Raw genomic sequence first — 15501 nt, 5'->3', positions numbered from 1 at the left:
AAACCAGAAGAGGGCTGAGTCACAAAAGCCAAGGATGGACAAGGTAAGAAGAAGGAAAGCATGGTCCCCAGTGTCAAATGCAGCTGACAGCTTGGAGAATGATGAGGATGGAGGACTGATTCAGAGGTATGGCCAGGAATGAATCTTTAGATGCTTTGGTGAGAACGGTCTCCACAGAATGCCAGGGGTGAAATCTGGATCAGAGAGGGTATTACCATCCCTACCACTGATTCAACAACGCTAGTCCAGCAAGAGCCCTGTTATAGCCACGGGGCTGCTGGCATTGTAATTGCCCCACCAGATACATCGACTCTGAGCCAGTCAGACAACATGACTGTTTAACTTCCAGCAGCTCCTCGCCCCACCTCCATTGCAAACACCACTTGAACTCGTGCTCCACCATTGCTGCCACTGGTGGGGTTGAACTGGTGGTAGCAAGAGTTTGGATTTTGTGGCAAAAAAAACTTAGTGCAGAAACTGCCTTAGGCCAGGTCTACAGTAAGAAAAAAAGTATATTTTTAAACCTATACTAGTAGCTGGTCGTAACTTGCTGAAATCGGTACAAACTCCAATGAAATTGGGGCAAATCTTCAGTGTAGACAAGCCTGAGGTAGCTCATTTTGGGGATACTGCAAAGAACTAGCTGACACCACCCTAAATATCCTAAAGTCAACCACATGCCCAGTGATGTGCGCTCAGTGTAGTAGAGTCATTACTGTTTGGATGGAGTGAGAAAGGAGAGGTTTCAAAGACCTACACAAAGGCCATCTGCTCTGAAAGGGCTTCTCTGCATTTGTGTATGTGCTTTGGTATGGGGCCTTGAGTGTGGAGTATTTTCCTTTACATAGATTTTCATTTAAGTAGACTCTACTGTACTTGATTAAGCCAAAGTAGACAGCATAAATCTATTCATTTTTGCCTCTTGTGCAACAACATGAGTTACATCTGTCTCTTTGCTTTGGAGAGACCTAGTTAAGGGAGATGAAAAAAAAGTAGCACAAGAGTAATCCCGTCTTTTCCAGTTTAAAGCATGTTAACAGGAGAGATGGTTTACCCATTATGATTACAGTTTATGATCCTTGTGCTCCTAATTCTTCCAGCGTCTCCACAAGTAAAGCAAAGGATCTCAGTGAACTGATGAGTCAGCAAGCTACTGCTGTCCTCTGTCCTAGGAAGCACTGATTTTTTTTCGAATATTTGCAGTACAGGGTTGTTGTTACCCTAACTGAAATCTTTACTGAAGGTGAGAGGGTCACACAGCAAGAGCTTCTAGTTTAAACATAAAAAAAGTCAATCCAACTTTTATAGTATTTGTTTGGGTCCACCTACCCCCACCTCCCAAGAGGCCTGAGGAGAAAAACACAAAAATGACTCGAGAGAGAGAGAACGAATGAGAGAGAGAGAGAGAGAACAGACACAATGGAACACAGACTTAAAAAAAGAATCTTGCAGGTTTTACAAGGAAACTTGCAACAAATCTTTTTGAGGATTTTACTGGAGTCACCTGTCTTCTACCTGTTTACTCCTAATAATGTTAGAGCTATAAGCTTTAAATTAACAAGAGTAATTAATGATTTTGAGTGCCTAACTTGAGATAAAGTCAATTTCCAAAAGGGAGGGTGTTCAGCACTTTCTGAAAGTCAGGCCCTCAAAAGGGGTCTCAAGTTAGGCACCCAAAGATCACTAGTCACTTTTGAAAACGGAGACCATACTGTATTTTATTGGCAGAAGAGTTTAGAAGTTTTAGTTAATACTTCAAGATTAGCATTACTAATTTTCCTGAAAAGACTATAAAAACAAAAACACAAACAAGGCCCAAAACGTTTTAGTAAAATCTAACCCAAAATATGACAGGGTTTTTTAATAAGTCACAGTGCAGCAAAAGAAATGCTAATGCCGTACTCTGTGATGAAGTGTAATCAAAGACTTTCCAGTTAATAAGCTGGAGAAGAGTTATGCAACAAAATGAAGCATCAGACCACAAAAAAGTTAATTGCAAATCACCAAGTTCTTGTTTAAAATGGCAGGAAATTGCCAAATATTTCCTCTATAAAAAGGTAGACGAGTATTATGACAGGTTTATCATTAACCAAGGGTAGAGGACAAAGCAGCAGGAAAAATATGTTCAGATGCATTTAAGAAATCATCTGTATAAAGGCACATCAGCCGATTCTGGAGGCAACAGAATGGGTGTGCAGGTAGGGAATATATATGAAAAATATAATCTTGAGATTTAGGTTAGAGGTGCCAGACAGTTCCCACTCAAGACTTATTTCAGATTAACACCAGCAGCTGTCTGACCCTCTGTAGGATAATGCTAACCAACCTTTGTGGTGCCTTGTGTATAGTGAAAGCACTACACAATTGCTATGATCAGTGACTTCACCTTAGGGCTAGAGGTGTGAGACAGAAGCCCTCTAACCTCTTTTTAGGGCAAGGGCTAGAAAGGCTGCCTGTCTCATACCTCTAATCAGAAGTTCCCAGCAGCAGGACAGCATACAGAACACAACCTCAGGCCCTACCCCTTAAATTATGCCCTTATGTGCAGCATATAACACAAATAATCACAACCAAACCCCATTAAGGGTGGATTTTTTAAAATTCATGTTTAGTGTGCACCACCATTTCTTAACATAGGTTGTTTATTTTTCAGCAGAGACTAGATTGTTAGGAGACAAACGACAATGACTAGGAGCTGCTGAGTGCTCCCTCCTTTGGCGATATCATAACCAGACCAAGTGCAGCATCAATTCACACCCGAAACCTGAAGTGCTGCAGAATAGACTGATTAAGGTCCTGGTCTCTTGATGGCAATAATTCCCTAAGGATTATGCACAGGGATAGAGAGCACTCTGTATAGAATCCAATTTCTGTACTGAGGGGATAGCAGGAGGGTAGAAATGCACAAAAAGCAATGAAAATGCAATTACAGGGTCTGCGTCACCTTAGAATTGCACTAATCAGAAAGTCCACTGATCAATCAATAGTTCTAAGTCCATTAGGAATGAAGGAAAACAAAACAAAAAAGCCGTTACAGACAGCCATGGTCTCAGAGCCAACAGAATCTGCAATGGATTCCTTCACTTCTGTATCCTCCTTCCCCCTCCCCCCACTTTTCTATGGAATCAGAAACATCAGTATCATTTCCTTCCATCCCAACCCCAAGCAAAATTCCACTAAAGAATCCTGACTCAACAGCTATACCCACTGCGACTATTAACAGTGGAGAATATGACAAGTAGCCTTGCTCCACGAAGAACAATTCTAAATTAACCAAGGAAAGTCCCCCTCCCCCAATCCTAATATTTCTAAGGAACTTAAATGCAACCAGGGCTCAACTTTATGGAAACGCAAAGTTTGGGGCAAGAGGAATATGCCATTTGGCTTTTTGAAGTAACCACACACACCCTATAGAGGTTCTGTTTACTCCTAGAACATTCAACTACAATTTTTGCCTTGCATATGATAATATTATTAGTACTTTGAAACAAGTAACCGCCCATGGGAAAACGGAAGAAGAGACAAACAACAGCCCTGATTCTGCTAGCGACTGAAGCCAACGGCCTTATGATGCCACTCCACAAGCACCAGAGTCCCCATTAAAGGTAATCCAATAGCAAAATGGGTAGCAGGCAGGCAAACACACCAAACACAATGGATAGGACACAGTAAATCAGTGGTTTTCAAACTGCAGGCTGCAACCCAGTACCAGGTCGCAGAATGTAAGGCACTGGGTCGTGGCAGCTCTGGTCAGCACTGCCAGCCGGGCTGTTAAAAGTCCTTTGGGCAGTGATGCCTGGCTAAGGCAGACTAGTCCCTACCTTCTCTGACACGGCATTGTGCCCTGGAAGCGGCCAGCAGCAGGTCCAGCTCCTTGGCGTGGAGTCACGGGGCTCTGCACACTGCCCCCGCCCCGAGCACCGGCTCCGCACTCCCACTGGCCAGAAACCCACTCCTGAACCTATCCCCAGCTCCACCCCAGAGCCTGCACCCCCAGTCCAGAGCCCTGACTGCCTCCCACAACCCGACTTGCTGCCCCAGCACTGAGCCCTCCCCAACCCAGAGCCCCCTCCTGCACCCCGAATCCCTCATCACCGGCCCCACCCCAACCCTCTGTCCCAGCCCTGAGCCCCTCCCACACGCCAAAACCCTCATCTCCAGCTCCCGTTGGGTCATGGGCATCAACAATTTTCTTCAACTGGGTCTCCAGAAAAAAAGTTTGAAAACCACTGCACTAAACCAATCATATAAGCCTACCTGAACTTGAACCAGCTATTTCTTGTTTATTCATCAAACCACAGCTGTACAGTCGAACTGCTTCCAGGCCAAAACAGCTGTCATACCACAACCACACAACTATCGACTAACATCTATCTCAAACCTCTGTGTAAGCTCAAAAGGTTGTCTCTCTCACCAACAGAAGCTGGTCCAATAAAAGACATTACCTCCCCCACCTTGTCTCTCTAATATCACAAACCTAGTTACAGTTGTGAACAAATGTATTAGAAACAGATTAACAAGCAATCATCCATGACCATGTGCGGCAGCAGCCATAAACAAGGTTCAGATAGGGCAAGTGGTCAGCAGATGGGGATATCACAGAAAGCAAAGTGATCAAAGCGATAAGTCACACTCGCAGACACAACACAAAACTATGTTCTTTTAGAAGACTGGGTCTCCACTCAGCTTTGTTCGGCTACAAACATCCTTCCAGAGCGAATCGCAGAAATCCTGCATTACGATGTATGTGTGCCAGCAAAGGCTTTAAGCTGTCTCCAGTGCACTTGTACAGAGCCTGCAAGAGCCCACTCCTGCAAGTCAGTGGAAGTTTCACAGGAAAGGGTGTCCAGTCTCTCCTTAGTTTGGGGTGGGGGTGATTGGATTGCTCAAAAGAGAGTCACAGGAACCTCTAGGTTACAAGGGGAGATTCCTCCCGCAGTGCTTTCCTAAAGGGAAGAACGAAGGTAATTACCAATGAAACAAAAATCCTTCATTCCTCCCCTTCAGGGAGAGACTCCTCGGGATACACAGCAAACATGCCCTGCTCGGTCATGCCAGGTAAGCGCATAGCTGCTTTATCAGGCCTTAGTCACTTTGGGCGCATGCACTTTGTTTAATAAAGGTTAACATAAAGCCACTGCAAAGCTTCTTAGTCACAGATCCCCCCCACAAGCGTGCATAGACAGATCCGAAGCTAGTATTGATCAGGGCCGTGCTAGCTTGCAATAGGTATGCGCGCATCATTTTCGGTGGTAGTATATATTGCAGGATTTGTCACTCCACTTTCCTTAGGTCTACCCACTCCCAATCAGCGACATTCCAATATGACACTACACTCTGTAGACCAGGATGTCCTACCTAGGGCTCTCTGAGGAATGAAAGTGATTAGTTTTGGAAATTTTGCATGCACTTGTGGTGTGACAATTATAAGTAACATAGGGTCCGCTATACAGGAACAATTACGTTTTTAAAGGAGTCTGTCTCTTTACATTTGCATTACTTTTCAACATGTAATACACACCACTGAGCAGTCAACAAGATTCAAATTTTAAAATCTTTTAAAAGCAAAAAATCTTTAGCTCTGAAATGTCCTCTTTTTCATGTTAAAAGATTTGTGATTGCCTGATATATGACATTAGAAGGGCCCTAGGTGACTCAGGTGAACAGAACACCTTAATTCTCGGACAGCAGTTTTGTTTTTGTTTTTTTAATTAGCCAAAACCTTGACCTCAATGACTAACCTAATTCAATGATTTACAATCCGCCAAACTAAAAGTCTCAGCTGTGGAGAACGGACCATTTAAGATCCATCTGTCTTGGCTAGGGTGACCATATTTCCCAAAGGGAAAATGGGACACCCCCAGTCACTTGCCCAAGCTCCACCACCACACGCAAGACCGTTGCCCGGTTGCTGGAACCCTGTACCATCCCCCCACAGGCTGGAACGCTGCCTCCCCCACCAACCCTATTTCCCCCCCTGTGCAGGGCTACCATCTCCGCTCACCCCCCCTGCGCATTCCTCCACACCCCACTTTTCTGACAAAAGTGGGCATTTGTCCCATTTGCTCTTGCCAACTGATCAAGTCGGCAAGAGCAAACGGGACAAATGCCCAGTTTTGCCAAAAAGTCAGGATGGCTGGGACAGGGCTTAAAAAGGGGACTGTCGCTGCCAAAACAAGACATGTGGTCACCCTACTCTTGGCTGTAGAAATCAGGGCAACTGGATGCAACACGTAGGGGGTTCCATATCTGGCCAACTGGCTGTAACACACCTGGGCGGCAAAGGAATTCAGTTTCCCACATTCCAAAGGCCTTTCTCTCCTCTCACTTTCAATAGTTTTACCCTGTTACCATTCAACTGCTTTCAGCAGAATTATTCCAGAGCCACACTGGTGTAGCTGACTTGTGAACAATGGCCCTAGCTCTCTGCATACACACATCCAATATGAAACTGCGAAAGTTCACACTTCAGAAAAATCAAACTGGCAAAAACCCTCCATATGGCTGGGCTCTGTGAATTGTTTCTTTTAATAAAATAAAATAAAAACCTGCACAAAACAAACACTGTAAACAGCTTGCCCGAGAGACTCCAGAATCCAGGCAAACGGATTTGCTTAACTATGGGTGTTACCGAAAACCTACAACAGACATCTGGGATTTTGCATTTTAATGTTCATATACGGTATTTTATTGTTTGTAAAGAATTCAAATCCAGATGAGGGTGGGGAAGGGTTTTCTTTTTTTGTATTTGTGATCACAAAAAAAAGTTCCTGTCAATTTCTTGAGCATAGTGTGAAATGTAGATTAAAAGCTCAGCAGGTGAACTTCTGTGACAGACTCGCACATAAACGCATACACAAAGCCAAGATTAAGTTAGCCTCTTGAGGAGGCTCATTAAAAAAAAAGAAAATAAAAAAAGCAATCTACACAGTGCTTGAAACAGAAATTAAATGGGGGTGGAGAGCAACACAGTTCCAGTGTTCTGCCAAATATGCAGCCTATCCTAAAGCAACTAGAAGTTTGAGCCGAACGGATATTTAAAGCTGTTACATGCCTTATAAACCATCTCCATGTGAACAATGAATCTTCAGGAAAATAACCAGTTTACATGCTCTTGTTTTGAAACAAAGAAGAATGAACCAGTAGGGATAGCTATAAAGATTGTTTCCAGTGAGGAGATGTGGGGAGAATAAGGGAATGGATCTCCCTTAGCTTAAATTTATTTATGTCCTTATTGTTCCCACAGAACACAATTAAAAAGGGGAGGCAACAGGCTCATATGTGAAGTGCCCTACAAGAAGGTCTTGAGAACTTCTAACTCTTCACAGTCCTTGGCACAGAGGGTGATAGGTGCAGCAGGCAGAGTGAAACACCACAGTGCCATTAGGGCAGTGGTCCCCAAAACATCTGGCGGGGCACATGGGGGCAGGAGGGCAGGTCAGCCCCCAAAAGGAGTGGGGACAGAATGTCACCCAGCTCCACTCTGCCCCAACACAACTCCATCCCCTGCTCTGCCCCTAGCCCAGCTCTGCCATCATTCCCTCTCCACCCCCAGGCCAGCTCCGCCTTTGCCCCCCAGCTCCTCTGCTGAGCCAACTGTGCAGTAATGGAGGGGGGGAGGGGAAGACACAGACAGATTCCATTACTGGTAAGGGGGGTGTGACAGAAGAAGTTTGGGCACCACTGCATTAGGGGCTCATCCAAGAATCTTTCCATTCACTTCAAGGGCTTTAGATCAATGGTATTCAACCTTTTTTTCCCCCCATTTGCAGACCCTAAAATAATTTCAAATGGAGGTGCGAACCCCTTTGGAAATCTTCCACATAGTCTGTAGACCCCCAGCGGTCCGCAGACCACAGGTTGAAAACTACTGATTTAGATCAAGTCCTGAGTGGAGAAAGCCAAAGTAAGACTGGCTTACTTTGCACATTCTATTAATAGTGACAATTAGGCTAAAGAACTGAGTTGATGCAAAATATAATGGTGTGAAGATTTTAAAAAGCAACTCAAGGTTTTGGGCATCTCAATTTTAGATGCTTAACTTGAGACAAATGGAAGATTGCAGATAATGTACACTTTTGGTTCACAATGGAGCTCACTTTAGTTCCAAATGTTACAAGCACAGAAGTCGTCAATCTATTCCTTTTATTGCATGTGAACAAAACATTTACTTCAAGAAATGCTTGCCCAAAAATCATTTACAAGTGTCTTTTATATACAAAGCATGGCAAACAATCACTCAAAGACAACAAAACAGCATAAACTTTAAGTGCGCTGACCCACTGGAGCTAAAAATGTCTGTCTCTTATTTACCATAACAATGAAAAAAAAAAAAAAACCAAACCAAACAAAAACCCAGGAATTTGCAGTCTTTGGACATTCTAGCACTCCCCATCGTTAAGGCCAGCTCAGAGCAGCAGAACAATAAAAAGAGCCAAGTGCATTGTAAATTTATGTACCATGCCTAGGTTATGGAATGTAGTGCAATAGGGCACTACGCAGTGATAAAGCTGCATTCCTTTCAAAGTTAACAGCTTTTAGCTCATGATTTGTACATGTGGGCATTTCTGAATGACCTTCAAGCTTTCCAGGACTACTGGAAGGCACAATGTTAGACAGATTTTTAATCAGATGGTAGCTGTTGTGTTTTGCGCAACAAACATCGCTTTTGCAGTCTTCTAACACTGATGCAATAGCTGGAAAGAGCAACGTTGTCAAACTTCACTGTACAGGCCCAGATTAACTCTCCAGTGGGCCTGGGGGCTCCTAGATTTTGTGGGTCCCCTGGGGGTTTCGAGTGGGCTTAGGACTGGGGTGTAGGAGAGGGTGCAGCTCCAGCTGGAGAGGTGGGCTCTGGGGTGGAGACAGGGATGGGACAGGGGGTTGGGATGCTCGGGGACCAGTGTCTGGCCCGCAGCATGGAGATTTGCTGCGGGCCGGATGGAAAGAAGCAGTGGGCCGCATCCAGCCTGCAGGGCCCCCTCTTAGCTTGAGGCCCCGGGCTGCAGCCCCTAAAGCCCCTACATTAATCTGTCCCTGTCACTGTACATACTGAATATAAAAGGAAGGAACTGAATGTTCTGAAAGGTGAATTTCATGTCTGCACTGCAGAAGAGCTATAAAAGTAACTTTAGAATTCTGAAGTCTTACTGCGTTCAAGCAGACCCAGATGGTTCTGTCTTGAGCTTGTTCAAGTGAGAATTTCATAGTCAAATCCTATTTCAACACTAGCCTCTCTCGAAAGCACAGGTCGCATAAAAAACAAGCTACTGTTTTGATGGCCAAGATACATTATTCAGAGCAGAGAAATGAAGTGATATGATTGCTAGTGTACTGGAAATAATGCAAGAAGGTATACTATTTCATCTGAACAAATGAAATTCACTACATCACGGATTTTAAACAAACATCTCTCATTTATGAATCCTGATTTCATTACAAGCCAGAGAAATGTTATCTTTTTGTGAAGATGCCTTACGAACACCATGAACTGTACTTCATTACAATAGAGCACTGTGCTAGGACAATATTACAAAGTCAACTGGTAGCTGTTTATTGTACCAAAATCATCCGCGGTTCAAAATTAATGAAAGACCAAGCACAGTGTGTGTAAACAAACCAAGATTACTATAATCAGATTACCTAAACCTCCACATCATAGCCCCAACATTTCTGAAAATCAAGTCCTAATCCAACCTAATCTGTGGGGTAACAGAAACAAAGAGACCACAGCACTGAGCAAAACTAGTATTAGGATACACTCAATGGTGGATTTAGAGTTAGTGGGGCCCTGTGCGCAGCTTCATTTTCGGGAGGGGGGGTTGCAGTGGGGGGCCCTCAGGACCCAGCCAAGAAAAAGAACATTCTTTTTTTCTTCATCCTCCTCCTATAAGTAATGGGAAGTAAATGAAAATAAAGTAAGGTACCTTGATTGGGGCAGTGGGTTGGGGTGTGGGAGTGGGTGCAGGGGTCGGGGCTCTGAGAGGGAGTTTGGGTGCTGGGTATGGGCTCTGGGTTGGAGCAGGGGGCTGTGTGTGAGAGGGAAGCAGCATTTACCTTGGGTGGCGTGGCTCCCAAAGCGACCAGCACATCCCCCCCTCTGGCAGCGGCTCCTACGCAGGGGGCGCAAGGGGTCTCCATGCACCGCTGACTGCAGGCACTGCCCCCAGAGCTCCCATTGTCCACAGTTCCCAGCCAATGGGAGCTGTGCAGTCGGCACTCATGGCGAGGGCAGCTCATGGAGAAACACCCCCTCCCCAGGGGCCGTAGGGACACGCCGGCTGCTTCCAGGAACGGCGTGGAGGGAGGGAGGAAGGGAGGCATAGCAGGCAAGGAGCCACCTTAGCCTTGCTGCAGGCACATCTCTGCACACCCCTTGGGGGGAGAGGGGCATCAGGTCTCCATGCACTGCCCGGGGCAGGAGCAGCGCACAGAGTCGCCTCCCCCCACCCCGCCAGGGGTGCACAGAAACATGCCAGCACCCGGCCACTTCCAGGAGCAGCGTGGGGCCACCAGCCACAGCATGCAGGCAGCCTGCCTGAGCTCTGCTTTGTGCAGGCCAGGGACTCAGGGGCAGGTTGTCAGGTGAGATTTGTCCTGCATTTTGGCGGGCCCCCTGTCATTGGGGGTCCCATGACACTACACGGTTTGTTTCATGATAAATCCACTCCTGGATACACTGGGGGATGAGATCATTTTTTCAATATATTTTGAATAAGGATAGTTTAAAAAGCGTCAAATGCCCTAAATCTTAAAAAACAAATACTAGAGAGAAAACAACCTCATTCAAAAATTATTGAAAAGGTGCAATACTTAGTAGCTGCTTCTGAAGTGCCTACAAAATACACTGAGGATTCTTCCACAGAATCCATTCTCCAAAGTGGAACATCTTCAGTAAGAACTAATTATTAAGCCTTTAAGGTTAAAGGTAACTGAGCAACCATGTAATAGGACCCTTACTATATGTTCACAATCTGGAGCTTCATTACAACAGCATTATGCTGTTCTGTATTAACTGTATGAAAAAGCAAGGAGAGTAGGATTAAATACTGAAGGTAGAGTAGGTTTAAGTACAACAGAGGCTCCTGAGCAGATGGGTGACTGGATCGATCCATAAATCTGTCTTTATGGCAAGTTACCAGTTTGCTAACTGGGTGCCAGGGTTCACAGACCAGGTTTTTACCAGATTTGAACTTTGAGCAGTTTTCATTTCAGCACTTCACTAAACCACATCAGCAACAGGACAGGTGAAGGGTATTTTGTTTATAAATGTTTACAAGTGCCTTAAAAATAAAAGATCACAAGGAAAACCTGAGAGGACTCTATCCCTCTGCCTACATGCCCTGGTTTGCCGTTCCCAGGTCAGCCAGCATGACAGTGACTCAAGTATAGTATTAGGATGACTAACACTGAAACTGACTGAGATCCGTTGAAAGGAGCAGTAATCATAACAGAGGCAATAAAGAATACACTAATAACTGCATACTCCTCCGAGGACAAGACCGACTAAAATGGTTTAAAATGCAGAAGAAAGAAGAACAGCGATGCTAAAACAGACTTGCTCTAAGGCTGCCGTTCACTAAAAGGATTATTACGTATGCTATTAAAGACATATATACAGCACATGGCATTAACAAATGATTGCATAAAATGTTGCATAGCTCTGAGAATTAAACTTACAGAAAAAATTATACAAGCGATAGTAATAACAACAACAGTGATTTACATTCACTAAAGAGATTGTGCATGGTATTTCCAATGATAGGGATCAGCTAAAAAAACTACCAGACCTCTCAGACTCAAAGACATAAAAATACGTTAAATTAGGGAAGCAGGAATAAGAACAATTGGAGATGCCTTTAAACAAGTCAATTTAAATTTACATAGATTATTATAAATTATTATCTTGAGAGCAAGTTAAGACTCGGGCAGTGGAATGAAGGATACAAGAGGACAGGAATGCAATAGGATTTGGTGTCCGTGTGAGAGGGGCTGGGGGTCGGATCGGGCGTGTGTAAGAATGAAATTTTGAGCGAGTTGTCTTGCCTGGGATTTTGGGGTGATGCTCTCTCTCCTGTCCAAGTGGAAGACAGAGAGATAAAGGGGATGTAAGTTGAGGTTTGCAGGAGAAATGTACTGTTTTCAGCTAAGGCTTTTGAAGCACCACTCACTGTGCAAGGAAAAGGATAGGAACTGAAGGGGGGATATAGAGTGGGTGTAGGGGTATGCAAAGTGGAATATGGGGGTGATTGTGCGCATACATGCAGGAAGGGGGGTTAAGCGTGCAGGGGACTGGGGGTCTTGTGTCTCTCTTGCCTGCGATTGAGGGTGTACGGGTTTAGCTGGGGTATAGGAGGATTAGGGATACACAGAGTAGGGTAGCTATATAGGCTACAAGGGCAAGGATAAGGCTGGGCTGAGGAGTGGAGGGTGCACAAGATGGGATGTGGGGGTGCAGAGAGGAGGTTCAATGAATGCAATGGGGTGAGCTAGAGTGCAAAGAAGAGGTGCAGTACCTGTAATAATGTGGGCAGAGGGGGTGCCTGGGCTAGGGGTGCAGAGGGCAGGTGCAGTTTATGTCATGGTGAGGGCTGTGGGTGCAGATGGATGCATGCTGTGGGGGTACAGAGGGCAGGTGGTCTGAGCTGGAGGTGCAGAGAGCTGATGCAGCGCATGCCATGGATGTGGCAGAGGGGGCGTCTGGGTTGAGGGTGCAGAGGAGAGTGCATGCTTGTGGTGGGGTGCAGAGGTGGGTGGCCAGGCTGGGGTGCAGAGGACAGGGGCATGTACGCAGTAGGGTGAGCAGAGGATGCAGACAGGAGTAGCATATGCCGTGGGGTAGGCTGGAGATATGCATAGGGAAGTCCAGTGAATGCCATGGGCTGGGCTGGGGGTGCCAAGGAAGGTGAAGTGTATGCTCTGGGGGTACAAAAGACAGTGCCTGGTCTGGGGGTAGAGAGAGGGGTGCAGCACATGAAGAAGGGGAGCCCGGGCTGGGGGTGAAACGCACACTGTGGAGGTGCAGAGGAGGTAGCTGGTGCTGCAGAGTACAGTGCCCCTGAGTGAGCATGCAGAGGGGGGTGCAGTGAGGGGTGCCCAGGTTGGGGGTAGAGAGGAGTCCAGCGCATGCATGGGAATACCTGGGCAGGAGGTGCAGTGCACACTGTGGGGGTGCAGAGGAGGTGCCCAGGCTCAGGGTGCAGAGAAGTGCAGTGGAAATGAAGAGAGAGGTGCCAAGGGGGGGTGCAGTAAATGCTGTGGAGGTGAAGAGGGGGTTCTGGGGGTGCAAAGGAGTGCAGTGCATGCTGTGGGCTGGGATGCAGAGAGGAGTACAGTGCAAGTCAAGGGTGTGCTGAGGAGGTTCCCAGGCTGGGGGTGCAGAGAGAGATACCAAGGGGGATGCAGTGCATGCCATGAGTGTGTGTGTGTGTGGGGGGGGGCATTCCCATGCTGGGGGTGCAGTGCATGCTGCAGGCTGGGCATGCAGAGAGGGATTCAGATGGAAATAAGCTGCACGCTATGAAGGTGCAGAGGGGAGTTCCCAGGCTGGGGGTCTAGGTGAGTGTAGTGCATGTCCACAGGCAGGACTGGGGTGCAGAGAGTACAGCGAGGGGTTCCCGTGGTGGGGGTGCAAGGCATGCCCACAGACTAGGTTGGCAGTGCAGAGGGGAGTACAGTGTTCACTGTGAGTGTGCAGAGGAGAGTTCCCGGGCTGGGGGTGCAGGTGAGTGCAGTACACACCATGAGGGTGCAGGGTTCCCGTGGTGAGGGTGCAAGGCATGCCCTCGGGCTGGGCTGGGAGCGCAGAGGGGAGTACAGTGTTCACCGTGAGTGTGCAGAGGAGAGTTTCCGGGGGGGGGGCAGGTGAGTGCAGTGCACACCATGAGGGTGCAGGGGTTCCCGTGGTGGGGGTGCAAGGCATGCCCACAGACTAGGTTGGCAGTGCAGAGGGGAGTACAGTGTTCACCGTGAGTGTGCAGAGGAGAGTTCCCGGGCTGGGGGTGCAGTGCTCACCGTGAGGCGTGCGGGGGTGGGGGCGGTTTCCCGTGCTCGGGATGCAAGGCATGCCCTCGGGCTGGGCTAAGGGTGCCGCTCACCTGGGGGCTTTAAGCGCGGCGCTCTCCCTCTTGTCCAGCACGCCGGGCACGCAACTGGTGAGCTCGGTCCAGTCGGCGTGCAGCCCGCAGCTCCAGCCGGTGGAGAAGCGCGAGAAGAGCCAGGTCTCCCGGCGGTTGGGCCGGTAGCAGGTGCACTTCTTCTGCCCGGGCCGGCAGTCGCAGGGCACCTCGAGCCGCACGTTCTGCACCAGGTGGCGGCCGAAGGTGGTGCCGCCCGTCTTCTGGATGTGCAGGAAGACGATCACGTCCTCGCCCTTCATGTCGAAGGCGAGCGCCCGCTCCAGCGCCCGCACGGGGAAGTAGTACTTCTTGACATAGTGCGGGTCCGGCGTGGGGAAGAGGTCCAGCTCCTCGGCCGGGGCGCGGCCGCTGGGCGCCCCCAGGCTCAGCCCCGGCCCCACGTACTGGTACAGGATGAGCATGAAGCACACCGAGCCGGCCACGATCAGCAAGAACTTGCTGGTCCTTTCAACCATGCTCCTGCCAGCGCGCCTCATGTGTCACCATCTCCCGGGGGTGGGCACGGTCCGGTCCCGTCCCCCCACAGCGGCTGGCACCTGGGGCAAGCCCCCCCCTTCCTCCTTCTCCTCCTCCTCCTCCGGCGAGCGGTCCCGGGGCGCTGCGGTGCGGGGCAGAGCGAGCGCCCGGCGGGTAGCAGCCCCCTCCCCGGTCGGTGTCTTCTCTCCCCAGGGCTCGCGGGCCGGGAGGCGCGCGGCTGCCGGGGGGACTGGCTCGAGCCCTTCCTGCCTCTAGCGCGAGCCCACCATGATCGGAGCCCAGCATGCACAGCGCCGGCGCCGCTCGCTCCGCTCCGCTCTCCGCGGCAGGCTCGCGCCGACAGCGGCAGCGCGAGGCAGAGAGAGACAGCAAAGCCCCGCAGCCCTTTCAGCTCTCAGGTTGCAAGCACCCGCCCGCAGCCTTTTTTCCTCCCTCCCCCTTTCCACTTCCCACACACCCGCTGGCTCCGCTTGTGGAGCTCTCCAGGCGCCCAGACTTTTACAGTTCTCCTCAGGGAGCAGCAGGACGGACCCCTTTGCCCCCGCCCCACCGGGTTGCCAAGGTGTAGAGCTGCTAAGCTGTGGCCATTTAAATAAGGGAGATTTCAAAGGCAGGAGGGGAAATTTGGGGGAGGCCGTAAAGGTCTCGTGGAAACACTCTGCAATGCAACCATCCCTCCGAGGAGAGCCTTTGCATGCAGCCTTGAATATCACCTGCAACGAGAGAGGTTTGGCACAGCTGAGTTTCTATATTTCTCCTCCCTTTTTGAAACAAAATTACACAGGTGCTGCGGGAAGGGGTTGCCCTGGCTTAAAGTGGATCCATTATATACAGGGATTACAGTTCGATTGAATGGCTCCCAGCACCTCTGCAAAATTATTAGCAC

At 48.4% G+C, this 15501-nt stretch overlaps 1 protein-coding gene across 2 annotated transcripts in view; it reads right to left on the bottom strand.

The window, feature by feature from the left end:
- Positions 1 to 15027, bottom strand: part of HS6ST1 (heparan sulfate 6-O-sulfotransferase 1) — a 273400-nt gene extending 258373 nt beyond the window's left edge. The window contains exon 1 of one of the 2 annotated variants that reach the window (XM_048863785.2): positions 14097 to 15027. In XM_048863785.2, coding sequence (XP_048719742.1) covers positions 14097 to 14614 — 518 coding nt within the window. In that variant the 5' untranslated portion in view covers positions 14615 to 15027. The remainder of the gene's footprint in view (positions 1 to 14096) is intronic. The other variant, XM_048863786.2, reaches the window with a different exon arrangement.
- Between the last annotated feature and the right edge of the window lie 474 nt (positions 15028 to 15501).

The sequence above is a fragment of the Caretta caretta genome, chromosome 9 (assembly GCF_965140235.1).
Source record: "Caretta caretta isolate rCarCar2 chromosome 9, rCarCar1.hap1, whole genome shotgun sequence".
In the NCBI taxonomy this organism is placed as follows: domain Eukaryota; kingdom Metazoa; phylum Chordata; order Testudines; family Cheloniidae; genus Caretta; species Caretta caretta.
The sequence above is the reverse complement of the archived record's forward strand: the minus strand, read 5'-3'. Positions and strand labels throughout refer to the sequence as shown.